At 54.1% G+C, this 27,003-nt stretch overlaps 1 protein-coding gene across 2 annotated transcripts in view; it reads right to left on the bottom strand.

Moving 5' to 3' along the window:
* ITGA11 (integrin subunit alpha 11) overlaps nucleotides 1–26,460 on the bottom strand; it is a 52,062-nt gene extending 25,602 nt beyond the window's left edge. Inside the window, exons 1-5 of one of the 2 annotated variants that reach the window (XM_074601201.1) lie at nucleotides 26,291–26,460; nucleotides 17,868–17,979; nucleotides 4,347–4,456; nucleotides 1,703–1,794; nucleotides 1,342–1,456 (exon numbers count right to left, since the gene is read on the bottom strand). In XM_074601201.1, the coding sequence (XP_074457302.1) occupies nucleotides 1,342–1,456; nucleotides 1,703–1,794; nucleotides 4,347–4,456; nucleotides 17,868–17,979; nucleotides 26,291–26,342 (481 nt within the window). In that variant the 5' untranslated portion in view covers nucleotides 26,343–26,460. Of the gene's footprint in view, nucleotides 1–1,341; nucleotides 1,457–1,702; nucleotides 1,795–4,346; nucleotides 4,457–5,393; nucleotides 5,637–17,867; nucleotides 17,980–26,290 lie in introns of those variants that run through there. The other variant, XM_074601203.1, reaches the window with a different exon arrangement.
* Nucleotides 26,461–27,003: the final 543 nt, after the last annotated feature.

The raw sequence follows: 27,003 nt of genomic DNA, 5'->3' as shown, positions 1-27,003 counted from the left end.
AATCTAATTTCAATCATTCAGAAAGACCTTTGGTCTTCAACAAGGTAGAGAGAAGCCACAAGCATCCTCTCTGCCGTGAGAAGACCGGATAACTTTCTAAGAATAACACTCAGCGAGACCTTTTCTGATTCAGATATGGACCTTTATCCGGCCTAATACAGTTGCATACTTCAAAGAGCGGCCCGCTGCAGGCAGGATCCGGCCTCCGTTCCTCCCGCAGAGCGATGCCTTACCCCTGAGTCACTCCCCAGCCCTGCCTGTACTCGCCGTACAACGCCAGTCGGGCATTTCCTCCCCTTCCCGTTAAATCCTCAGCGACGAGGCAGCCAAGAACCCCAGCGAGGACCCCAGGACTCGGCTCCGCGGTACGAGCCACGAAGGATTTAGGCAGTCGACTGGTTTTCCGCACTGAAAATTGCTCAGCATCATCCCCCTAGCTTGTTCATATTTTATAACATAATTTAGAAAAGTTGCAGAAAACCGGAAGATGCTGAATTTTCCAGTGACACATATTAAAGGTTCATTATATTTAAAGGTTTCCACCTATTATAGTCATTTATGGGTTAGTGTGCCACCACCTCGATCCCCCGCTCACCCCGGGACCCAGGGAGATGAGCCGACCTCCCGCATCTCTCTCAAAAAACCAATGACCCTTTGCAGCGAGGGCTAAAGGCATCTCCTGGCCATCAAGAGGGAAGCGATGCTGGGAATTCAGTGGTGGGCTCTGCCTTTACTGCCTCTGCCCCCCCAAAAGTCCCGTTTTCCCGTGCCCTGCTCTATGCGGTGAGAATTAATCAACACCAAAGGGGTGATGGAGCTGGGGCATCGCACCCCGTGCCCGGCTGGGGCAAGGAGCTTCTGTGAGCCCGGATGGGGCAGGAGAAGCTGCTGCAGTTTCTTACCACCTGCAGGAAAGCCAGGAAGCTGATTGAATCCCTCAAAATAAAATCACGTATCCAAATTTACAAATTTGGGCCAAAAATATTAAGCTTTCAGTCAATGAGCTCTTTGTTTCATGCGGACGAGGTCTGAATTCTTTCCCTATTTTGCCTTCCTAGCTGTGCTGATAAAATATTCTGGATACTTTTATTTCTGGTTTTGGAAGAATAAGGTATTTTTTGTCCTCCCTGGGTGTCAGTCAAAAGGAAAATGTTTACCAGATGTCTGTGTACGTAACCCCCTTTGAATCACTTCCCTGCAACCATTTCCTCTGCTCTCTTGCCTCCGCTTAAACACTGACATCGCTTTGTTTTCTCAATGGGACTGAAGCGATTAGAGAACAGAAATTCCCTCTGACTTCAAAGGTGGGGTTAGAGCTGCAGGGCAGATTGTTTCTCGTACTCTGCAGAGCTGGAGCCACCGTCTTGGAGAACCTGAAGTTGGAGTTGACCCGGGAGCACATGCCCGTGGTGTAGTAGGAGCTCCCGCACTCGTGGGACCAGAGAGGGCTGCAGGCCTGGGGAGGGGGGGTGGAAAATCAAGCATTAGGGACGAGTTTAAAATTGCCACTTTTTAATTGCTGCTTTGCAAGGCTGTCCTCTCCTTTGGCATCTTTTTCCCCATGGAAGGTAAGGGTTCTGAGCCCCACGGTGCAGACAGCATGTATATATAAATATATATATATAAAGGCATTTGCATGCCTTTACACGCTGTGTACACGCACCCTGCAGCGACCTCCCCGGCCGAAACCCCCGTTCCTCACCAGAAAGCTGTTGTCCTTGGGGTTGGTAGCCAGGCTGAGGCCGAGGCGCATGTTGTCCTTCCTCTCGGAGACGTTGGAGAGCGTTACCCGTCCTTGGGGGAGAGGATGCGGTTAGGGACGGCCGCCAGGCGGGGATGCCCGCCACCCAGCCCATGGCCCCCTCAGCATCTCTGGAGCAAGAGGGAACCCAGCTGAACGCTGGAGGAGAGCCATTTCGGCCTGCTTACACTGCAGACTTTGTGCTTTTGGGTTTTTTTTGGAAACAGTTGTCAAGATTTTGGGGTTTTTTTTCTTACCAACCAACAACTGGTTTCGTTCTCTCAACCAACAAAGAGAAAAGTCTGCTAGGGAATGAAGCTGTGAGTCAGAGACAGCATCTTCTACGCAGCCAATATTTAGGAAGAAACCCCTCTGAGCAGGTACAGCATCTCGTCTTTTATTGCCAGGCCAGCAGGCGTTTGGTGGCTGATTTATCTTAGTGCATTTTTTGCTCTCGTTTCCCATGTCAGCCCAGGAACCAGGAACGGCCCCCAGGGCAGCCCTGGCTCTCCACTAACGTTAATATGGTTTAGCTGTGACACAAACGCTGCCGAACCTCGTCGCTCCTCCAGCTCAGCTCCAGGAGGGCATCCAAGCTGCCTCTGCCCAGCCGTGCCAGCTGCCGGCCACCCTCTCCCCACTTCAGGGCTCTGGGCAACGCAGCTCCCCGTGACCCAGGGCTCCCCTTTTGCTGTTCTGCCCAAGAAGCAAACTGAGAAGGGGGGACATCGGGCAATTCATGGTAAAACTGGGGTGTGGGGTTTCTTTGCCTATGGCCTTGGGAAGTTTCTTGCTGAGGTTTAAACTGAGGGCGGGCTCAGACCCCAAATGCAAACCGGGATCCACCACCCGGAGCTCGAGGGAGCTCAGCCCGATGCTGAGGAGCCTCCGGCAACCCCTCGCTTCTCCCCTTCGGACCTGACGGCTGCAGTCCCCCCCCGACCCACGCACCCTGAGCTTCCTCCGACCCGCTGTCTGCACGCATGCCGCAGCAGAGCCAGAGAAAAAGGGGCTTTAGCCCGGGTTGTAGATCCTCCAGGATGCCGGCTGCAGATGCTGACACCCCGCTGTCCTGCTCTGGTACCCAGGGAGGCTACAGCTTGCAATCACGGCTCTGCGCTGGGGAGCAGGATGCTCCCTGCCAGCTCCTGCATCCGCTGCCCGCTTGGCATGGGGAGGGCAGAGCCCCGGTCCCATGGCAGCTCCTGCTTCTCCACGCTACGGCTGTCCCTGCTGCACGCTCGCTGTCAGCTTGGCATCGCCTGCTCCAGCTGAACCTGCTCTGGCAGGGGGTTGGACAAGATGATCTCCAGAGACCCCCTCCAACCCCCTCCATTCTATGTTTCTGTGATCCCCCCAGGGCAGCTCCGCGCCTGGTTTTACTCAAATGGCCTCAGTGGATGTGCTAACTAGACAAGTTAATGGTGGTGGTGGTGGGGGAAATTAAAAAAAAAATAAAAAATCACGGAACCAATCTTTTCATCTGAAACTCGTTTCCAATGGAAAAAAAGATTGCTTTTTAGCAAGATTCAAATATAAACACACAAGAGATTTATTTCCTTGAAGAATCTCAAGGTTCTCAGAGCAAATAACAAAAAAAAAAAAAAAAGAGGAAAAAAGAATGCAATGTTTTTTTTTAAAAAGAAAGATATGGAGCCAATCAATCAAATATTGTGGATGATCCAAAGTTCCTCCTCTCTTATCAGCTCTGGTAGAAACCCAGGACAGTTCAGATACATAATGATGAAAAATAAAGTGACAACGGCCGCTCTAGATGCTCCAGTGTTAAAAAATTCTAGACCTTGCCCCCAGATCCCAGCAACGCTCTTCAGGACCATGAGAAAGTCCTCATCTCTCACGTTCCCTGCCGAGACAGGGACATGCCCCTCGGGCATCCCACTTTGGGCAGCAAAGGGGACTTGTCCCGCTGTGCTTTGCGGTACCCCAGCCCAGGGAGGGCATGTCCTGGTATCGCAATACCGTGCTCTTGGCATGGTAGGTGGTGGACCAGCCCGAGAAACCCCGAGAAAGAGCCCAATCTCTCCATCTGGGGAGATGGGATTGAGAAGTCCGCCGGCCTGGAGCACCCCCAGGGTCTCTCCTCCTGCGGTGGCAGTGATGGGGCCGGGGGCTGGTGGGGCTGGGGGATAGTTCCCCAAATACCACAGCTGTGGGGGCAGGCTGGGTGCTGGGAGCAAAGCTTGCCTGAGCCCAGGGAACCTTCTGTGGTGGGCACGTCGTCCAAGCATCCCCCGGAGAGGGAATACAGACACGGCCATGTGCAGTCAGGTATTTGCTAGTGGGACCATTATCTGCCGATAAGTTTATCCTGGTCATTTAATAAACCAGTTTAAGCTATATCAAAATACATAACCTTTTAATTTATTCTGATTTGCTTGGTTTACCCTAACGTTGCTTAAAGCTCCGCACCAGAAGTAACGTGAACACCTGAAATAATTCCCTATCTAAAAATCCTCCCAAAACACGCAGTCCCTATGTTTTTGGGGACGACCTGGACAACGCGACAGGGTGCATCTTTACAGACTGAAGCAGTGATAAAAAGCACGATGTTAAAACCGCCCAGTGCCCCACGGGTGTGCGGTACCTAGGTTGAGTTTGGTGCAGTTGCTGTGGGTGTCGCTGGTCACTGGGCACTTGTAGACGTCTCCCGTCTTCTGCTGGCCGTTGGTTTCGTAGGGAGCTCCCACCACCAGCCTGCGGGAAAGAGGGGTCTGTCAGCGCCCGGAGGCTGGATGGGAAGCGTGGAAGCAAACCCACAGCCACTGCCAGAGGGGAATAAAACGATTCCCAGCCCAAGCCCCTGGTACGTGGGTCAGGAGGTGTCAGGAGAGGCTCTCTTGCTGTGGGGATGCCATCATTCCTCTGACCTGACTCAGTGCAAGCAGCAAAACCACTGGTTTGACTTCCCCTTCCCATGACAGCAGGCAGCAATAGGCCAGAGACGATGACTCACTGCTGCTTGGAGGTAATGGCCATCAGATGCAACGGGGGCGAATGAATGCCTGGCAGCGAGCGAGGTCTGCAAAACCATCTGGCAGCGCGGGGAGGAGCAGGGGACCCTTGCCACCACCTCGCCTCGTGGCCGGCACCAGCACCAGGATGGCACCGAAACCCTCAGCATCCATCTGAGGTCCCCACAGCTGGCCCTGGGAAGCGGGGGACAGAGGTGTCCCTTCTCACTGCTGCTTAAGGGAGGAACCTTTTCGTGCTAGGAGTGTCTTCAGGACATGGATGCGTATGAAGGGGTCCCGCCTAGCAATACCCAAAGGAATACCAAGGAGCTGGCATAGCAGCAACCGCGAATCACACTGGGATCCACCAGGGCTTTTCCCCACTAAAAGGCTGAAAAAGTGAATTTCCAGATTTTTTGCTCCAACCTGGGTTGTTCACGTACGAGCAGCCTGGAGTCATACGTTTGGATCCCCAGCTCAGCAGTGAGTGAAGGTGTTGGGCATCTATCTTCTCTTTAAAATAAGAGCAGCTGATAAAAAAACCCCCACATACACCCACCAAGGGTGCGGGCCACCGGTTGGGATGCATCTGGGACATCGCAAGCATTTTTCTCACTTTTTCTTGTGGACTTGACCAGAATAGTACAAAACAGCAAACCAAAGGAGGAAGGGAGCAGGACCTGAGGAATTTGACCGTTCCTTCCAGGCTAGTTCAAAAATACTCCGAACCACGGGTTGTTGGCATCTTCTGCTCCCAATGCGTTAGCCCAAAATAAAATCTGCACCGTTGCTTTTCTGCTTTCAAAATCCTATCGGTGGATACAACCGTCTAAGTCCGGATCGGCAGATAAACAGGACCTCTTTTGTTCTCCACCGCCCTACCCAGCAGCTGGCAAAGCGACCGTCCCCGGCACAGATGTTCCCTGTTAGACCAGAAATGGTAATTTTTTAATTTTTTTTTTTTTAAATGCTGCTTCTACAAAGACACTGAACACTCATTCTTTTATTCCATCGCTATAAAGTGGAATTGCTCACCAAATTAAAAACCTCCAAAATCTAAGCGGCATTTAAGGATTCTCATGGAAATACTTCCTGTCTTACAGCTTCATTGCTAACAAGGAGATTAATTAGGGGAAAATAATAACCATCTGGAACTGTCCTCAATAGCATCCAGGAGCTCAGGGGAATCTCGTACCTTCTCCCTGACCTGTACAAGAAGTTTGCTCGTGTCCCTCAGCCTCTGCCGTGCTACCGATGCCCATTTGCTTGTGGTCGGGGACGGGGGGGAAGGCGGAAGATGTGAAATGTGGTGAAAGGGCGCGGGAGGGGGAGAGAAAAAGACCTTGCGGATGAAAAGAAATAAAGGTTGCGGCAGCTCCGGGGGCAACGTTCTCATTTTTAAATTCTTCAATTCCAATAGAAGAATTTAACACAGACAGAATTTAACATGAAATTCTCACAGCAGCTCCACTTTGATCCCCCCCACACACACCTTGATTACCCCCCCAGCAGGAAAAACCCAGCTGAGACTTTCCCATTGATTAGTACTCACATATTAATACTATCACGCTAGCCATTAATAAATATTCCCCGACACCAGTGGTCCTTAGGTCGAAGCATCGCTTTCAAAGGCGAGACGATGACGAGGGCAAACCATCCATCCCCCGACTCCCCAGCCCGACGTCAGGGCTGGAAGCTCAAAGAAAGCCCAAATATTTACAGACGCTGCCACGAAGGCAGAGGAGTTGTGAAGCTCATGAAAACAGAATTTTTTGTTTCCCCAAAGACAATGGCATTGTTTTCCCTTTTCGGTTAAATCTAAACGATTCATTAGCTGAGGCTGTCAAATTCTCATGGAAACTTGGCAGCGGGGGAAAAGCCTTTTCCAGCTGTTTGAAAGGTGCCGGTTGCAGGGACGCGCGAAGTGTTCCCTGAAGCCGGCTCTCGGAGGTGCTGCCCGACTCACAGGTTGCTTACAAACCTCTTCCTTTGCGGTTTGCAAACCTGCGCTCTAAATGTTGTTGTTTTTTTTATCTTTAAAAAAAAAAAAAAAATAAAATGCCAACCCAAATCACCCAAATCCAATCGGAGCATCCTGCTGCCGCAGGGAGCCATCCTTTGCTCCGTCCCGGCTTTCCCCCTCCCCACGCACCCTTGGGGCACCCCAAATCTCCCCCCCTTGCCCTCCCTGGAGGGGTGCAATCCCCCCCCGCCCCCGGCCCCAGCCTGATGCTAAACAAGCAAAGCCCTCTGCAAAGAGGGAAGCGGCAGGCCCTCGCGTCACGGCTTGGCTAATAAATGAAGCTTTAAAAGAAAATAAGAACCAAACAAGCCCGCCCTCGCCTTCCTTTTCATGTGCTCCTTATGGGCAAAACAAAAGCAAAGCAAAGGGAAAAGCGCAGACTGCTCAGAGCGACATGTCTGAGGACATATTTTTAACTTTCATCCTGGGAAAAAAACAAAAAAAAATGGAAAAAAGAAAAAAAAAAAAAAAAAAAAAGGAAACCCAAGCTGTTGGTGGAAATACCCGAGGAGCCTCCGCTCTGCCTGTGCGGCGAGGGGAGTGGAAAGCCAATCTCTGCTTTGCCAGCAAAGCCGGCATCCGCATCTGTGCTGGGTCCTGCTTCCCGGTGTGCCGCCCAGGCTGGGGACGGGACGGCTGCCTCCGTCACTGCAGCCCGGGCAAGTCTCACAGCAAACATCAAATCGATGTGTCAAGCTCCATTTGCATGGTTTTTGTGCTATTTTAAATGATTTCATTACAGCACACGGTGCTTCTAGCACGACAGGGCAACATAAAGCCTGGAGCGCTGCCGTGCTCCAGTGTCTGAAACAGTCACAGATGCTCGGTACCGATATTGGGGTATTTTTTCTTTCCCATAGTCAAAACACTATCCGGCGAAATTCCCTGTGTCACAGAAATGAATTCCTGCCAGTTGTCTCGCTACTAAACCCAAGAAATGATGTTTGGCTGGAGCACTTCTCCCGGAAAAACCTCCATCCCTGATTTGAAGGCATCAGGCGGTGGAGGAGCCAGCATTTCCCTGGGAAATTTGTCACAGAGTTCAACACTTAAAAATTCGTGGCCATTTGGATGTACCTGCCAGCTCCTGCCCTGAACGAAGGGGACGTGCCCGTCCCCAGCATCCCCTCCCGGAGGAGCGTACCACCGCCATCAAACCTCCGACAGACCTGGCTCTGCTTCTGTTTCATTTACTTGACCCCTTTTTAACTTCATTTATTATTCGCTATTGCATAATTTTTAAATTCTGCCTATTGCCCCTAAAGCTCTGTTGGTTTTTACCTGCGCTTTCCCCTGCCAGGGCTGCATTAACCATCATCGTCACCCGGACGCCGCTCAGCCCCTTGCCCCATACACACGATGATCCCACACCCCTGAGACCCCTCAGGTTTTTTTTTTTTGCATCCAGCAAATTCCTGACTTTTTAAGGGAATAACCCTCCCCGGCACAGCAGGCTCCCTGGGTACGTTGCGGAGAGGTTGCAAAGCTCATTTTGGGCCTTAAGATATTTTGGTTAAATGGAAAGAAATCAGGAAAGGAAGGTATGTCTAGCTGGTGATCCGGGAATGTGGGGATTAGGGAGGAATGGAGAAGCAACTATGCTTTTCACAGGATTTTTCAATCAATGGGACACTTAATCTCCTGCAAGGCAAATTCACTTGCAGTTAATTTATTCAAGATGGAACTGGATGAAGAAGCGATTAAGGAGGTTCAGGAAAGGGAAAGTTCAGCTGTGGAAAACTTTAAATGGGACTGGGGCTCCTTGGAGGGAGCGTGGCAGAGGAATGGACTTTGAAATGTTTTTCTCCGCATTGGCAACGGTGGAAAAAAATACCTAGTGGGAGTCCAAGGAGAGGCAGAAACGGCAGAGGAGTCAAAGAGATGGTGGCACAGGAGGATGTGGGACCTGAAAATGGGTCTTTGGTCTGACAGCAGCTTTCTGTGGTGATTTTTGCATCTTTAAATACGAGGCAGCTCCGCTGAGGAGCACAGGCGCTGCAGGACGGCTCCAGTGATGGTGATGACCCCATCACACTGCATGGGCAGCAGCGGGCAGACTGCTGTCCCGGCCAGTTCTGCTCCCCATGAGTGGACAAGACCCATGTGTTGGTGACCAAAGGCCACCACGAAAACACACCTGGGACAAAGAGCTGTGGCCGGGTGACCTCCAGCACGGTCTCACTGAGGGAGCTGGAGTTGATGACAATTGCATTATTGAACCCAGATCCACCCCTTAGCACTGCCCGAAGCCTGGGGAGGTGCAGCAGAGACGTCAGAAGATGATGAAGCGATGCTTTGGGTCTCTCCATGGGGCAGCCCCGTGGGCTGGGGACAGCCAGGGGGGGAGCTTGGGGTGCCTGGGAGAGGAGCACAGGCTGGCGGCGAGGAGAGGCATCGGGTCTGGGAGCACCAACAGGCCACCCCGATGTGCGAGGGGGTAGCGGCGTGTTAAATGAGATCAACTGGGGACATTCGGAAAGCAGTGTTGAAGAAGCACGGCGCACCGAGGCAGGAGCAAAGTATTTACAGGGGGAATTTACAGTATATACAGCAGGGAAGTATTTACATCGTTTGCATCAGGTTTCCATTGCCCTTGGCGAGGGATCATCCCATGGGTGCTGCCACCCAGGAGAGGATACTCCTCCCGGCTGTGGCGGTTTCACCCACATCCTTCTCTCCTGCATGGAACACCATCTCGCCCCGATCCGTTCCTGACCACCTGCAGCCCCAGTGCTGCTGCTGGGCCCACGTCCTCCACACAGCTCTGGAGGGGCTCTTCTCCAGCACCCGGCTCGGGGCCGGCTCGTTACCAACCAGCCATTCGGGCTCGTTATTTAGCAGCGATTGCGGGGGGGCGCTACACCCTTTGCAAGACTGTTTTGCCCGCTGAATACCTGATAAATCATCTCTCAGGATGATAAATCATTCCTGGTGGAGGCATTAGACCCTCTCGCTGACTCCCGAGTCTCCCCATGTCACCCTAATTAACAGACAACCGGCTAACGACAGAGCAGTCGCAGTGCTCCATCCCCACGTTTGGTGTGTTTTAGGGGATTTCTCACGAGACATAGTGCATCCTTGTTTTGAGCTTTGGGTCCCACTGACGCCACAGTGCCCAGCACAGGTGACCAGGTCCAGGCTCAGACCCGCTCCTGGGCATGAGCTTCGTCCCCATCCCTGTCCCCTCCTGCTCCAGGAGTGCCTGCGGGATGCTGTCTGTCTCCCACTGACGCGCACAAGCACCTTCGGCTGTTGTGTTTTTGTTTTTTTTTTTTTTTTTAAAGGCTGATCAATGTTCTCTCTGCTTTATGACAAACCCTCTCATTGCAAAACGAAACATAAACACAACCGTAATTTACCCAGCTGTTCCGCGCGTCGGGTCCAGCCGGGAATGGATGCTCCTAATTACACAGCCCGTTCCCACAGCGCGTCTGCAAACCCCTCCCGAGGGCCGGGCAGGGCCCCGCGGGTCATCTCCCCCCCACGCCGAGCGGCCACGTCACGGGAACAGCCCCGAGGGGACCCGGGACTCGGAGACGGAGGCAAGCCGGGTCCGAGCGCCGCATGCTGCTGCAGCCATCACACAGCCACCCCCGTAGGCAAAATTACCGGCACTCTTCCTTAAAATAGCAGCTGAGGGGCGTGTTGCAAAACATGTCTGAGGAACTTGCAGAATATTGTGGTCAACAGTAATGATACTTTCTTATTTTTCCTGGTGTAATTTTTTCCCTTTTACTTAGGGATATTGTAATAAAGAGGTGTTTACAGCCCAGGCCCGTCAGCGACTCTTGGCCCGGCCAGGGGTTTCCACTGCCGCGTTTGGAGCTGCCGGCCGATGCTCTCTGCCGGCTGCACGTGTCCAGCAGGACTCGTGTGATCTCTGGCTTTCTTCTGGAGGTTTCCAAAGCAAACGTTGATCTGTGACTCTGGTTCTCACCAGGTGCCTCTTGCTTTCCCCAGACACCCATCATCACCAGCCAACAGCATCTGGGGGAGGTTCCCTACCCATGCATGTCTGCGTTGGAGGCACCATTGAGCCACCAGCTCCAATATCACAGCTGCCTTTCGGTGCTCTGAGACCAGGGCACCAAGCCCCTAACCCTAAATAATGAAGATGTGATTGCAAAGGCCTTTATTTGAGTGAGCAACTTGGGATGGGAAGGAGCAAGACCCCCTTCCTCCGTAGAGATCTTCATAAATGAGGCTATAGGTGTTTTGCAGCACACACGTAGTGTGGTGGCACAGGCAGGACTTGGTGTCCGTCCACCTCCAGCCTGCCCCGGGCTCACTGTGGGAGGGGTGCTGGGGTCTTAGTGCTGCACCCAAATGCTAACGCTATCATGCAATGAGGATGCTTTAAAAAAAAAAACAAAACAAACAAAAAAACCCCACAACACAAACACCGAGGAGACAATTTTCCTCTATACGACAAGGGCCTGGCTGCGAAAGCTCGTGCTTGATGGACCTCTTCTGTATCTTCCTAAAATTCCTGGTGCAGCTCAGAGAGGGAAGCCCGCCCGTGCATCATGGCAAGCAAAGGTAGGTAAGGGAATGCTGCTCCTGCCACAGCAGTTTGGAAAGCCCTGGGTAAACCTGCAGGGTTGGGGCAGAGGGAGTTTTCAGGCTGTCAAGGCGGGGAAGGCAAGACGGAGATGCGGGGATGCTCAGGAGGCCAGAAGCTGTGGGGCATCCGCTGGCCGGTTTGTCGTGCAGCCCAAATCCCCATTCCTGCACGTGCCTCCCGTTGGTTCCCTCGTGGAAAAAAATACCAAGTGCAGTTTTGCCTTTTTTTTTCCCCCCCTGCTGGACAGGGCAGCAGATGTTTTCCTTCCTCTTTTTGTTTGGTAGCAGGCTGAAAGAGCGTGTCAGTGGAACACAGCCCAGGTCTGTCTGCGAGGGGACGTCCTCCCACGAGCCCCTCTCTTCTGCGAGCCCTACAGCGAGTAACACGAGACCACATCTCCTTTTCCGATTAGACCAACTGCTTTTTAAAAAAAAAATAAAATAAAGAAATGAAAGGGCCTAACCTTGCAGCTGATGCAAACTGACGCTGCCGTCTGTGATAACCACAGTGCTTCATGGCAGAGAAGATCTGGCCCAGGGCTATCAGCTGTCCCGTGTCCTCCAAGGCGCCTGGGGAAGGTGCCAGGCAGGGATAGACCAAACTGCGGAGCAGCCCCAAGGAGCCCAGCGATGCTAACAACAGAGCCTATGGGATTTTCTGGGGGAAAAAAGAAGCCATAATGTGCCAAAAAAGGAACAACCCCTGAACACGGGAGATAGGGTGGGCCGCTACAGCACCCCGCACCCTGCGGCCAGCCCATGCCTGCAGCCCCGGCGCGGTGGGAGGGAGAGCTGGGAGCAGACATTATCCCCGCGCCGGAGGAATGCTTTGCAGTTATGTACCCTTTCACCAAAATAATTCCAAGAGCTCGGGTACTGGCCAAACCACAGGAGAATTGCAGCCAAGAAAGCCTCTCGCAGTAGTAGGGAAATAGCAAACCCTTTAACTGTTTTTCCAGATCAGCACAATTATAGCTTTAAATCCACCAAGCAGATTTTTCTCTCTTCCCCCTCCTCCTTTTCCCTTTGGCCGCGCTCAGACTGGAAACGTCATGTCTGTGCCTGGAGCAGCCACGGGGATGGGGGCTCAGGGCTGCCCCCCTCCAGGCACCCTTGGGAGGGGGGGACCTTGCAAGGACGAGCCCTTGGAGGACGGTGGGGAACTGTGCGCAGGGGAGCCCAAAGGGGCCAAACCCTGCACCGAGGCTTCACAGCATCCCTTTGGTGCAAAGCAGGGCAGGGACAGTGTGAGACATGAGTTCAAGAGGGAGAGAGCATCCAGCACCCCAAATACTAGACCCACAGCCCTTGAAGCCCATCTGGCCGCGGACCCACTCCCCAGCCCTGCCACCTTGCCAGCAGCATCAGCGAAGCCCTGGCCTCAGCCAGCTTGGGAATGCTATATTTATTATTTTTATGGCTTCTGAAGGCTAATGGATGTTTATTCCCAGCGCTTTCCTTCCACAGCCAGTTCTACTCAAGCTTCATTTTTTGCATAGCTGGAAGCTTTCAATCCGCAGACAGAAGCCGGCGTGGGGCAGCAATCCCGGCACTCGCTGCATGGAGCGTCACGGCTGCTGCCATCTGCTCCATGGGGGCACAACCCACCCCCCGGGCCCCTTTCCTTCTCCTGCTTCTGTACTGGGGTGTCTGGTGGCAATGGAAAGTGAAGGGCGGTGGTTGGTGTGTCCTCCCATGTACACGTGGGAGGAGGGAATGGGTCCTCCTGCCCTTCCCTAGGGAATGGCACAGCTCCTGCTCATGGGATGATGGGCGGCAATCAGGAAAAGCAATTGGGAGAGGTGAGATGAAAGATGGAGGAAACTTTTTTCCCCATTTTTTACCCAATTTTGGATCCCTAAAGATATTTTGTTCCCAAGCTCAAGGTAATTCCAGTTTGTGTTCACCACAAACTTCCATGTGCAGTATGAGGAGAGCGCACACGGGGATGGGAGCTTCCATGTCTGAGGGACATAACTCCCACGTGCATTTGTGAAAACTCTTTCCACATTTGAACACAAGTATTCTGCCCAAATAAATCCATCCACAGCAACAAATGTGCCTGAACTCACACAATTCATACCTTAAATACCGCCAGAACGGCATGAACCGAAGTATGACCTTGAGGCAGAGGAACAGCTCCAAGCCAAGCCACCCCTTCAGGCCACCACCACAATCACCTCTGCACGTACAGTAGCTCCTCTCCTTCTACCGAAGCTCCTGCCGTGCCACTTTATCCCGAGCACTGTATCCCCTGTTTTACCTGAGATGCCCAGTCCTGGGGACTGGGGATGCTCAGATCCCGTAACGCCGGGCACCGCTTGCCCTGCCCGCACCAGGAAGGCTGCCCGGCTGCTGAGGTATAAAACTACGTCACGCTTTAAGGGTGAGTTTCGGGAACCTGCTGTCATTTTTTCCATTCGCAGACTTGGAGAAGGCACTTGGGTTGCACCTGCAGCTTGATGAAAAAAGTGGGGGAAAGCGTTGAGAGGGAGTTCTGAAAGCCATTCCCTGCTCAGGAAGACGGTGAGCAGAGAAGAGCCACCCCACAAATAGATGAGCTTTTCGAGCAGTATATACCCAAGCGTTGTTCCCCACCCCCCCCCACCCCCCCCGGAGTTTAATAATCTGAATTCTTTCCTCACAGATTTTCCACTATCAGGGTTGCAGTTACAGCCCCCATGTGCAAGTGATCTGTCTCCCTCCCTGAAAGGTTCGAAAAAGAGAAATAGTCACAACTAAAAATATACCTAGAGAATGTTATATATGTTTGTTTACGCTCAAATACGCCTCTACACACACACATATATATAAAAGCTGCTTTGAAACCCTTCTAAAACCATCCACATGAGCCAAAAGCAGCATTAGAAGACTCAGACTGAAGGATAGGTGCCAAAGTCCTCAGATTCCACATTCAGTATTTGGCAGCCGGGTCTCTGCACGTTGTTATAACCATCGCTCCTGTACGAGCCCTGTTTCTGAGATAACCATTTAGTTTCTCTGAACTCTCCTGCATTTCAGTGGATTTTTTGTTGAACTCCTCTGGGATCGTATTGAAGGATACTCATCTGGCTTCTGCCTTACCAGCAACTGGTTTCATCTTAGCATCTCCATTTCTTCTGCCTCCTGCCAGCTCCTGGGGTTGGCCGAGGCTCGGCACAGTTATTATCCTGCTCTCTCCGTACGTCCTTGGGTTATACTATAGATGTTTTGTTTGTTCAGTCATTTATCCTTTAACCAGAGTGAGTCATGGTGGCTTCATTTTTAACTGTGTACGCATATTTAATAGACATTTTATACTACATAATTGCATATTCAAATACACGCTGTACTTATGTATATATGTACACTCATTCTGTGCAGATAACATCCATTTTTTTCATGCAGAGGAACCGACAGAGGAGAAAACTACAGCTGTGTCCTGCCTAATGTTGGCAGGAGAGATGTGAGAAGGGCCAGAATGAGCCAGAGCTGGTCTTTGGCCCAATGTCCTGCTGGGAAAGGAGGCAAAATTCTCCCTTCCCTGGTCCCCAGGGAAGCCAGCCCTTGACCACCCCATCAGTGATGGTGGCAGCTCAAAGATATGAGAAAAAAGCCTAAGAGGCTCCAAATAGCATTGAAATTGCAGTTCCTCTGCCAGGGTGCAGCCAGGATCATGCCTAAAACAGCGTCTATAGCTACACAGCAAAACAGCATCTACTGGGCTGAAAAATGTATTTAAAAAAAAAAAAAAGTGTTTTCCACCAATGTCTGCAGGGCCTCTCCCTCTGAGAGCTTACTTTGGGCAGAAATCTCTGCAGATCAGCAAAACCAGCCCAGGCAGGCACTGAACACCCAACGGTTTAGCTACTCCTGCCCTCCCTGCCTGGCAGGGAATCCAAATCCCGAGGGGCAGGGGGGGAATCGCACATGTGTATCAATGCCTTGGCCAGGACCTCTGCAGGATGGGCCGGGCTCGGCCACATCCATGTCCCGCATCTCCTGCCCAGGGATAGGCGAGGAGGGTCCTTCCCTGGAGCAAGGCTCAGCCGTGGCTCCAGGAGGGCTTCCTGTCGCCTGCACCTACTGATGCCATTTTGTCATTTAAGGAGCATGGTGGAGCAAGGCCATTCGTACCTGGTTACAGTAGTGTCCTCCAAGGGGAGATTTTTGGCATGTTTAGGATGAAATGAGATAAGGAAAAGGGATACTATCCAGAAGCAGAGGCAGGGAGGAATGTGATGGCAGAGACACTCGGTTCCTGCTCTTTATCCCCTTCGGAGAATCACTATCTCCGAACAGCCTTTCCTGAGCTTAGCCCTGACCTGGTAGGCACCTCTGCGGAGCCACAGCCTCTTACAGGGCCCAGCACACATCACCACATTTTTGGTGTTTTGGATCCATTCCTGGTATAAAATATTTCACAGCAGAGGTCTGGGCAAATGAAAAGCTCACTTGTTTTGAAGCATCAGGTCAACCACCCTGCAGAGCATGGCCCCCATCCCACCATCTCACAGACCTGCCCGTGAGCAGGTAAAGGATGGAGACGCTGGGCCAGGCTCATATTCCCTTAGAAGTTAAGCACATGGTGCTGCCCAGCATCACCTGGAGGGATATGAGGATGAAAGACTTCATGCCAAGCAAAGCAACTTCATCTGTTAACATCAGCCATCCCCACCCAGGTCTTGAGCAGGGGACGTTGCAGGAATTTGCTGGAACTACTCAACAGCCGTGTTTATGCTGTGCTCCAGTAGCTTTGGCCAGAAGCAACTGTGCTGTCAGGCTGCCCAAAATTCTTTACCCCCCAAAAAATCATTTCTTTGGGTAAATATCCGCACGTTCTCAAGCAAAGAAAGGGTGGCGGGCTGTGTCCCATGCCAGAGATTTCTGGCTTGTTAACTATAAGCTGTCTGGTTGGGAAACAATCCCATAGCACAGGTTCATGGACAACGAGGATGAAAAGGATCCCAAGAGACCACCCGGTCCCTGACACGGCGAGTTAGCTCTGGGAGAAAGCTCCACCGCTGCTGCATGCAAACCTGCTCATGGACCACGGGGATGTGAGGATGCTCTGGTACCAGGCACGGTCACGCTGCTGGGGAGACTCAGCCCGACCGCGAGCAGCCCAGCACTTGGTCTTGAGCTGAAGCAGTGGAAAAGCTCATTACCACCACGCAGGTGTGAGTCTCTGAACTTCAGCAGGGATACTGGCTGCTAAAATATCTGCTCAGGACCCATCTCTGTGATGGGGCAGAGGCGGCTTCACGGGCTGCACCCCAGGCAACCCCCCTCCCTTCCCAGCCTGTCTCAGAGCACACACTTCCAGCGGAAACCTGAACCTTATCCCACCACTCAAAGTTTTACTAATATTAACTTGGGTCTCTGCTGGACAGCAGAAGGAAACGGTGACCCAGTGAGTGGAACCATCCCCGGGATGCCGCTGGGAGCACCAGAGCCCCGATACAGCACAGGGACCACAGCATCTGCATCACCCCACTAACTGGGGGCACAGTACTCTTTGGGAAAAGCAGGCAATCCTGTGGGAAACCAGGGCCTGGAGCCAGCAGAAAGGTTCACCACAGCGTGCCTGGGCGGCTGGCCCCGACCCTCGACTAAACAGAAGGGAAGCGGGGAGGTTTCAGGCCATGCTGATGGCAGCTGGGGAGACCAAGGGTAAAGCCAAACCACGCTGTTCCTCCTTGCAGTGAAACATCAGCTTGGCTTGAGGGCACAGGACGGGGTCTGACCCCACACTACCGTCCAGCACCAGCAAAGATCATGCAAAGGCAGCACAGGCCCAAATTTTGAATTTCAAAGGTATCCATCTGCATTATTTATACCTGTGCTTGCTGCCTTAAGCCTGGCCATCATCCACCCGTGGGGCAGATCCTTCAGCTCTGCAGTAATCAAGGTTTAGGGAGTTCAGTGGGCTTTTGAGCTTCCCAGCATCCAGATGTGCTCCTAGGGAGCACCAAGGGTCTCTGCCAACATCTGTGTGGGATCCCCAGCAGGGATCAGCCCTGGCGAGGAGCAAAACCTGCTGCGAAACCCAAAACCCGAACAAAGCCCATCCGAGTCTCATCTTGCACTCGTGACAGACGCAGGCAGGTCTGAGCGCTTCTGCAGACCACGGCTCTTTGGTGGAAACTTTATAAAATAGGATGGCCTCAGTCCAAAACTCAGATGGGTTTCCAGCAAGCGTCGGAGGCTGAGGGGCCCCAGGGAACCGTGAACCTGCCTGGAGCAAAGCCCCATGCACGGCACCTGCCACCGCGAGGCAGCCGGGCAGGACCCAGGAGCACAGCACTGTCAACACGCACACGCTTGTCAAATACAAAATACACACTTATCCCTCATGTCAAACTCCTTGTTTTGAAGGGAAGAGGGTTTCTACTCTCTACTTTGCCCAGGATGGCTTTGCACCAGAGTTTCATCTTGGCATCACCAAGAACAAACTTGGTTTCCCTTCAAGCTGGAGCACTGCCCACCCCAAACTTGCGGTTGTATGGAGCAGGAGAAGACATTCAGGGTTTTGGGTAGGCTGTGTTAGATCCCTTCCTTTTCAGAGTCTGGTACGGAGGTCACTTACCATTTCTTCCCCCCGATGTCATGCTGCTGCACTGTGTAGCCAAAATAGGCTTCCTTAGAGCCAGCTATGATTTTGGGCCTCTTGGTGTCAATGTTGAAGGTGTCACTGAACCCTGGGAAGAGAAAAGAAGGATCCCATCAGCCAAGGTGCTGGATGGTAGGAGAAAAGACCTTTTTTTTTTTACTGTGAGGGTGGTCAAACACTGAACAGGCCACCCCAACAGGCTGTGCAGTCTCCACCCATGGAAATATTCAAACCCCAACTAGACACAGTCCAGGACAACCCGCTCCAGGTGACCCTGCTTGAGCAGGGCTCAGACTAGATGATCTCCAGAGGTGCCTCCAACCTCAACCGTTCTGGGAATGCTGCTCCCCCAAAACACACAGCCTGCCCAGGAGGGCCCTAGGCAAGACAGGGGTGGTTTTGCCCCATCCCAGCAGCTCTGTGGCACAGCATCCCCATAGCCAGCCGTGGTGGACAGGAGGCTGTGAGACCCAAAGCCCACCAGCCCCACCTCACCTGCAGCCACCCAGCTCTCCTCTCTCCAGCACCGAGCCCACAAGGAGCAGCTAGCCCCAGGGCTGCAGCTTTAAGCAGGTTCAATCAGGGTTGAGAGGCCACAGCTGCACAAGCCCTGGAGGGCAGCCCACTTCCCCAGCACACCTGCGAAGGGCCTTCACCCTGGTAGGCACCAACATGCTCCTTGGAGCTGCTGACCTGGTGCCCACTGCTGCTACCAAAGCAAAAGTGTGTTTATGGGTCAGAAAGGAAAAAGTATTTTTCCTCTCGGCCACTGTAAGAGTGAATCAGCTGAAGGCTGGGCTACCAGAACGGGCATGGGGAGGGAAGACCACTGTCCTCCCCTCTGACATCTCCTCAAGCCCCCTGGGATGGGTGACGCTGCTCTGCAACACTTTGCTCCTCCAGCTGTGGAGCAGCAGCTGCTTGTGGTGGAGATAGCCACCACCATGTCACCACGCACACCAGCAGGGACCACGGGCTGCGGGTACATAGGAAATGTGTGGCCATACCAGATGTGCCCGGTCAGGAGCCAGTCACCCACCCCAGCTGTCCTCACGGGCCACCCCCTGAGGGTTTTACAGTACCAAAGAACCAAAGTTGGGGTTCACTTTTCCCCTGCAAGCAAAAACCGGTGTCACCGGGGGGTTTGCAAGGGAGAAGTGGCTCTGGAGAGGCATGTCCCAAAGGATGGATTCTCAGACCCGGATGGGGTGACTTTTGGGCTTAGTCCTCTCCCCAGGGTTGCTCTGGAGGGTGTCCCTTGCCGCAGGACAGCGGGAGCAGGATCCTTGTCCACAACATCCCAGCTCCGGGGAGCCTGGTGCTTGCAGTCCACGGGGGTCAACCTTCAAGAGCAGGTTGATCGCCGGGGAACAAATCCTGGGGGATGGGTCTGGCAGCTCCCCGCTCTGCCAGGAGCTGGACCCAGCAGCAGGGTGTGCAGACAGGGGCGTCAAGTCAGTCTCCCCAGGACTGGTCTGTCTCAGGGCTGCTGGAGAAACCCCTTTGCCTATCCATGGCTGTGGGAGCTGCCACGAATTGTGCCCACATCCCCCCCGCGTGCATTCGATGGAGAAATTGGCTGGGGGCAAAGACCACCCCCAGGCAGGGGGGAAGAGCGCTACCTGTGCCGAGGGGCTCCGGCACTGCGTTACCTCTATTAATGGTGGCCAAAAAAAGCTGCAGCCACCCATGTCCCACGTCCCGTGGTCCATGCCCCATAGCCAGCAGGTATCAGCCCCCAACACCTAGTGCATACCTTTATTCAGAGGCACGTACGCTTTGCCTCGGAGCAGCACCACTTTCAAACCCTCCATGGGTGCAACAGCTTGTTTTTAATTTACGCTATTATTTTCCCCATGGATTTGCTTAAGCACAGAGGGACACTGCCCGGGTCCCAGCAAGGAGCAACTGCACGGGAGACTGTACTGTAGGGAAGGATATGCAATAGCCGGGATATCCCAGCTCTTTGTTCGTCTTCGGGCAGAAAGTGGCTGCGGTTGCAAATAAAAGATCCTGGCGTTCCTAGTAAGGATCGCTTTAAAAGCAGCAGAAGGGTCACGTTTGGTATTTATAGGAGTATAAAGGCATTGTCAACAGGAGGTGCTGGGAATGCCACTTCCCAGGCAGAAAAACTCAGGGTGGAAAGTGTTTCCATAGGTAGGAATGTTAGGGATAAACCTGATTTTTTTCAGTCAAAGGAGCAAATCTGCAATGTTGGCTCCCTAAGCAAAGAACTGGAGAGTCTCGCCAAGGAGAGCTGAGGTAAGGAGCTTTAAGATCCTACAAAAAGAAATTCTAGAAAGCAGGGGGGGAAAAAAAGGAGATGGGGAGGATGAGAGCCAGCACATTTTGTGGTAGATTGACCTTATTTAACATTACAAAACAAATTAAAACCTCCTCTGAGTTAACTATTACCCAGTGGAGAAACGGAGGCCAGGACCGGCCACTGAGAGGAGCGATGGGCACGGGGAGGAGGGGAGGTTGTGGGGGGCTGGGAGCACCCTGGGGTGTCACGTCACTGCCACCGGCGAGTCGGGGTGACACCCCGCACCTCGCTGGAAGAGGCGGGGAGGTCTTTTGGAGAGGGGGTTTTTGAAGTATTTCAAGGAAGGTTCAATTGCAGGTAATGCAGAGGCATCCTCATCACTTGAGCGCAGAGCAAGCGTCAGAGAAGATGTGACGGGTTTTCCTCTGATTTTTTTTGCATTCAGCAGAGTTTTCTCTGATTTTGCACTGCGGAACTGCAAGCAGGGGTTTTTGGGGAGCGGGAACGCTGGGACAAGTTGGGGATCCCCATCCCATGGCTCCTTGCTTTAAGACCCCGTTGTGCAGCTGTAGCCTCCTGCAAAAGGCAGCCAGGCCGGTCGCGAAAAGCAACATAACCCCCCAAATAAATAGCACGAATTCTTCATTAAGTGCAAAGTCTCTGAACTGGGAGAAGTGCTGCGAGCTGCTCGTGCCGCTCACCGGTGCCGGAGCATCCCACTTGTGGCAGGTAGCGGCAACCGGGGGAGGCGATGGGGCTGGAAAAACAAAATGATCTGGAAAAAAAAGTTTCCAGGCAATGGATGGCAGAGGGGAGGAATTTCAGAAAGCCGACAGATGTGGGTGCATTCGAGGCAGAAAGAAAAAACATAAAAAAAATTGGAGAATATTTAAACTGGCATAAACTAATGGGAGCTTTTTGAGAGGCTGTCAGGAGATTTAGCAATCCGAAGAACTGAGTCTCATTTTCTTGTCAGGAGTGACATCACTGTCATAAATAAGTGGCCGAAAGCCACATGTTTTGCTTGCGATGCAGCCAAGGCAGGAAGCCTCAAATACCTCCTTTCCGAACTGGAGCTTCTGTCGAGTCCAAAATTTTGATTCTTGTCAGATCAAATATTGAAAAGAAAAAAAACACCCAAAGCACATTTGGGGAACAATACTGGGAATAAAACCCACCTTTTCTGCCAAAAAGAATAAAAATAAGTCCTCCCTGTAAGGGAAACCTTCGGGAGGGGGATGCTCCCGGGGCCTCAGCACCGTGCTCCTGCCCGTACCTCTGTCCGTGCCTCCTGCCTGCATCCTCCAGGCGGGCAGCAGGATTCACTGCCGGCAAAGGGACCCCGGGAAGGTGCCGTAACGCAGCATGTCAGTGCTTGCCGTGATGCCCCAAGGCTGCTTCTTGCTGCCATGAGAGGTTTGGGGCTTTAACTCCTTACCTTTGCTCCAGACCCTTACAATTTCAGGAGATGCAAGCCGGGCAGTGGAGCTGCCGGAAGAATTTCCTTTTTTTTCCATTTTTTTTTTTTGACTGTGAGGAAAATACAGTCAATGTTTCTGACTGCATCACGCAAACCCAGGCTGTTTCGCTGGCTCCTGGCACTCCCACAGCTCGGGACAGTGTTTTTAGAAAGAGGCCGAGCTGCCACGCTGCAGGACACGGGTGGGAGAAGCATCTCAAAGGCTGTGGCTGAATCGGGCCCATGGGAACCTATGTCCGGATCCGCACTGGCTCTTCTACACAATTCCCAAGGGCAAAGGCAGTTTGCCTGCTGCTGGGCTGCTGCGGGTCCCCAGGGGCAGCGCGGGAAGAGATATGGGATTTGGGGGCACTGCAGGTGACCTGAGGAAAAGGGTACGGATGGGACATGAGAAGAGCATGCGCCGCGATGGGCTCCTGCTCTCTTGCAGGGACGAGCGAGCTGCTCGCTGGAGGAGCCCCGGAGCGCGTGGCCAGGGGAAAGCTCACATCTGCCAAAAACCTGGAGTGTGCCGGGGTCAAGCAGCTTGGTCTGGCATTTTGAAACTTGCCTTGCTGTTCTCACTCCCTCTTCCTCTCTCGTCACAGGAGCCCATGCAGGAGAGGTGACGTCTGTGACGGGGCAGCGGGTCCGTGGACCATCGTCACTGCAACCCCTGCATCCTCAGCATCCCTGGGGATGCCACTGGCCACCCAACGCTGGGCTCTGGGCTTCGGTGCCATTGGATGCTCCTCTGCAACCCATCTGCCATGCACATTACTTTTTCTTTTCTTAGGATTGAAATATTTACCTTACCTAGAAAACTTTAAGCTTGATATAGGGCATTTGGGCAAAAGCTAGCAGGCCCCGAGAAGGAGCAGGGTGGGCTACATGTCCTTGCGCTTCCTTCTAGCTTTAACTCCCACCAAGCGCTCTTTGCCAAATGAGATGTTGAAAGCACCAAATTCCTCTTCAGGTCGCTATCTCAAAGCCAGCGTTTGTCATCAGCTATTAGGAAACAACCCGGGGTTTGGTGGCTGCTGCAGCAGTGGATGGGGAGCCAGGGAATACTGAGGATGAACAGAGGATCAGTCATCGCCGGCTCGTGTCTTGTAACATTCCTGGTTACCCACAAAATCTCTGACAAACAGCCCCGGGGCGTTAGCTACACAAGTACCTTGTGCTTCCATAATTCCAGCATTCTGGCCCCCCAAAAGCCGGGGAGGAGCCGTTTGTTGGCCATGTTTTGCAGCCCTAAGGAATGTGTTGGTTCTTCTTTTGCAGTTCATTCGTTAGCCATAACGCAAACGGCATCAAGAATAAATAGTGGCAGGTCTCTGATTGCCCCTTTCCCATGGAGATGCCAGGAAAGTGATCAGCTTGGGGGGGGTATGGGGATTGTTGGCTTCTGAGGGCCCCATGAACCTCAGGGGGGGTTGTTGAATAGATCTGCCCTGACCAAGCCTTGGCCTGTGGATGGACAACTGGTAGGTGGGGAGGTGGGTTCCCTCAGCCCCACTGCTGGGGCTGTGCAGCCACCCAAAATTAAGTACCCACCATTGGATTGGATTGGAGGGTCCCTTGGGAACCCACCTGGACAATCTCAAAGATGCCCCATGGAGCAAGTTTTACCATTTGGTGCCCCTTTAGAGAGGGAAGGAGCTGACTGCCTTCTCTGGAAAACCAATCCAGTGAAGGAAAAGAGATGCATGGTCTGACACAAGGGAAAATATTGCATCTCAGCACATCCTCCCCGGATCCTTCTGGAAGTCGCAGATTCCCTGCCAGCACACAGTGTCAACGAGCACCCTACAATCCGTGGCTACTGAAAGCATTTATTTCAACAAGCCGTGGGCCAGCAGCCCTTGCCTGTGCTCTCCCCTTTTTGGCCCAGACCTGCTTGCGCCAAAGCCTTGGGGAAGAGGAGCTGGCCTGATCCGAAGTTTAGGGACACCTTGGGTTGTCCCCAGGATGGGCTGTGCCCAGAGGCATGGTGCTGGGGTCCCTGGCCCTGCAAGGTGACAGCTGGAAGGGGACTTGCTGCCAGGCATTGGCATTGCCTGCCTCCTCCATGGCTCTATTGCTGGTGGCAAGTAATAGCCAAGGAAGCGCCAGAGGTGCCACGGTGCCTTCGGGGACTCCCAACCTGTGGGACGATGCAAGAGCGGGGACAGAGGCCGAGTGCAGGAGGTTGCCCCGGGGCCGCTGGAGAAAGCCAGGAGGGGGGTTTCCCTCAGGCAAAGCACCTGAGGGCACGTACCAGGACAGCCAGCTCTGCCCACACGGCGAAGGGACGGTTCCCAAGGATGCACATCCCAACCCGGCATCCTCAGCTCAGCCCAGGGCCCTGCGCGTCCCACACATCGCACAAACTTGCTTTTGGTCCGGATGGCGAACAGCCAGCATCAGTCCTCAGCAAAATGTATCGACCAATAGCCACAACGCACCCCAGTCCCGAGACAACCATGGAGCGCTGGGAGCATTAACCCTTCCCGCTGGCACACGGCTCATGTTTGCTGCAGCAGCGCTGCCATCGCTGGCCCCTTCCAGGCGCAGACAGAAACCCCCATGGGCAGGAACCCTCATGGGCAGAAACCCCCGTGGGCAGAAACCCCTGTGGGCAGGGACATCATCCGTGGGCAGAGACACTCGTGGGCAGGGACACCCATGGGCAGAAACCCCCGTGGGCAGGGACACCCATGGTCAGGGAAAACCGGTAGGCAGGGACACCCATGGGCAGGGACACCCATGGAAAGAAACCCCCATGTGCAGGGACACTCATGGGGAGGGACACCCGTGGGCAGAAACCCTGGTGGGCAGGGACACCAAGGCACAGAAACCCCCGTGGGCAGGGACACCCATGGGCAAGGACACTGAGGCACAGAGACACCCGTGGGCAGGGACACCCATGGGCAGGGACACCCAGGGACAGAAACCCCCGTGGGCAGGGACACTGAGGGACAGAAACCCCCGTGGGCAGGGACACCCATGGAAAGAAACACCTGTGGGCAGGGACACCCATGGTCAGGGAAAACCGGTAGGCAGGGACACCCATGGAAAGAAACCCCCATGGGCAGGGACACCCAGGGACAGAAACCCCCGTGGGCAGGGACACCCATGGAAAGAAACACCTGTGGGCAGGGACACCCATGGTCAGGGAAAACCGGTAGGCAGGGACACCCATGGGCAGGGACACCCATGGAAAGAAACCCCCATGTACAGGGACACTCATGGGGAGGGACACCCGTGGGCAGAAACCCTGGTGGGCAGGGACACCAAGGCACAGAAACCCCCGTGGGCAGGGACACCCATGGGCAGGGACACCCATGGAAAGAAACCCCCATGGGCAGGGACACCCAGGGACAGAAACCCCCGTGGGCAGGGACACTGAGGCACAGAAACCCCCGTGGGCAGGGACACCCGTGGGCAGGGACACCCGGGTGGAGGATTTCTGTTCAGCCCGAGGCGGAGTTGCCGATTTGCCACATCCCCCAGCTACGCTCTGCAATACCCGACATAGCTCCACGAGGGCAGATGGCCCCCCGGGCTCGGTCGCCCACGTAGGCAGGGCCGGGGCCGCGGCCGCCGTCCCGGTGCCGGCGCGATGGGCCACGGCAGCTCCACGCAGGCAGCCCCGCGCCCCGCCGCCATGCAGGGAGCGGACACATGTTCCCTATTAAGCAAAGAAAGGCAGCTCCGCTGCGGCTGGCTTTAAAGGATCGAGCAACAGTGCAATTAGAAAGGGGAAAAAAACAAAACATAAAAGAAGTTAAAAAAAAAACAAAAACAAAACCAAACAAAACCCCCCCAACAAACTGAAACCCCAGCGTGCTTTTCTATCGGACTGTTTAGAAACGTTTGCAGTGGGAGAAGCGCTGCCGGCTGGCGGGGAGGCGTGAGCCGGTGGCAGCGCTTCTGGTAGCAAGGAAAAGCCCTTTTTTCCCCCATTTACAGCACGGAGCAGTCCCAGCCTGGCTGCTCCGAGCCTGGGCTGCGTGCGGGAGGATGCCAGATGTAACTGCCGCAAAACCGACCGCTGCCGGGGAGTCTCCTTCTGCGAGAAGCGAGCCCAAGCGCGCCGGCCAGGGGCCAGCAAGAGGCATAACCCCCCCCTGCCGCGCCAGTCCCCGGCTGGGCTCGTCCCGCAGGCACTGAGCCGTACGGGGGAAGCTGCAGGCTCGCCTCCTGAAACCAAACGCTTCCCTAAAACCTCTTCTAACTTATTTAACCCCAAGCAATTTTGTTTTGCGCAGCCCCCTGCGGTGCAACGGGACAAACCACCTGTGGGTCACAAAAGTTAACTCTAGGTAAAAGGGCCTGACTTTATTTTGGGAGGGCTTTTTTTTCCTTCCCCGCCATCTGGTGCTACAGTAAAGCACTAACTAATCCCGCCCCAAGTGCAGCCCAGCCGAGGAAGGGGGCCGGGAGCTCGCCGCGCTGCCCGCTCGTTCCTGGGAGCCCATCAAAGATCTCCATCCCTTTCAACTCCCCTTCGCCTGCCTCGGAGGCGCCGGCCTCGCTCCCTCCCTCCTGCTCCCTGGAAGACTTTTCCGGCAGCCTTATTAACCCTGGGCTTTCTCCAGCACCTTTCCCAGATAAGCAAAAGTTATTCCCGGTTCCTTTCCTCTCGCCTGGGGAATTGGGGTGGGCGCAGGAGGGGGAGCGGGCGCTTACCGGGCAGGAGGCAGAGGGAGCAGGCGAGGAGCATCCCGCTGGGGAGGTCCATGGGAGCGCCGGCTGCCCCGCTCCCCGGCCCCGAGCATCCGCGGGAGGCAGCCAGCCAGACTGGTAGCCTCGCTCGCAGAGCCCTTTCCTTATCCCCAGCCTTTCCCGGCTCCCTGACAGAAGGCGAGCATTGGGAGGGAGTGGGAGGGACGAGAGAAACTTGTAGGAGGTACAGCAGGACGGGAGAGGGGACAGCCTTCGCACGGCGGCGGCACCCTTTAGGGATCGGCTTCCCAGCGGGGCTGTGATGGCTGGGAACAACAACCCCACGGCAGAACCCTGGTCTTCTCCCTGCCACCCTGCTGGGGTCCCCTGGGGACACCCCTCCCTGATGGGGGCTTGGGGACGGAAGGTCTGCACGGCGTCACTGATGGTTGTGGGGTGCCATCTCTGGCCGTGGCTGCTCTGGTGGCAGGTCCACTCAGGTGCCACCTCTATTTGGTTGCCACCTCCCCCTGGGTGCCACTTCTATGCAAGTGCCACCTCTGCTTGGGCACTACCTCATCTCAGACGTCACCTAAGCTTGGGTGTTATGTCTGCTCAGCTGCCACCTCCAGCTGGGTACCACCACCTCTGCTCAGCTGCCACCCCTGCAGAGATGCCAGCCCCGGGGTGGTGGAGAGTGGGGCTGGTGCCCACAGCACGCAGGAGGCTGCTGTGAT

Source organism: Larus michahellis, chromosome 9, assembly GCF_964199755.1.
Source record: "Larus michahellis chromosome 9, bLarMic1.1, whole genome shotgun sequence".
Classification (NCBI taxonomy): domain Eukaryota; kingdom Metazoa; phylum Chordata; class Aves; order Charadriiformes; family Laridae; genus Larus; species Larus michahellis.
The sequence above is the reverse complement of the archived record's forward strand: the minus strand, read 5'-3'. Positions and strand labels throughout refer to the sequence as shown.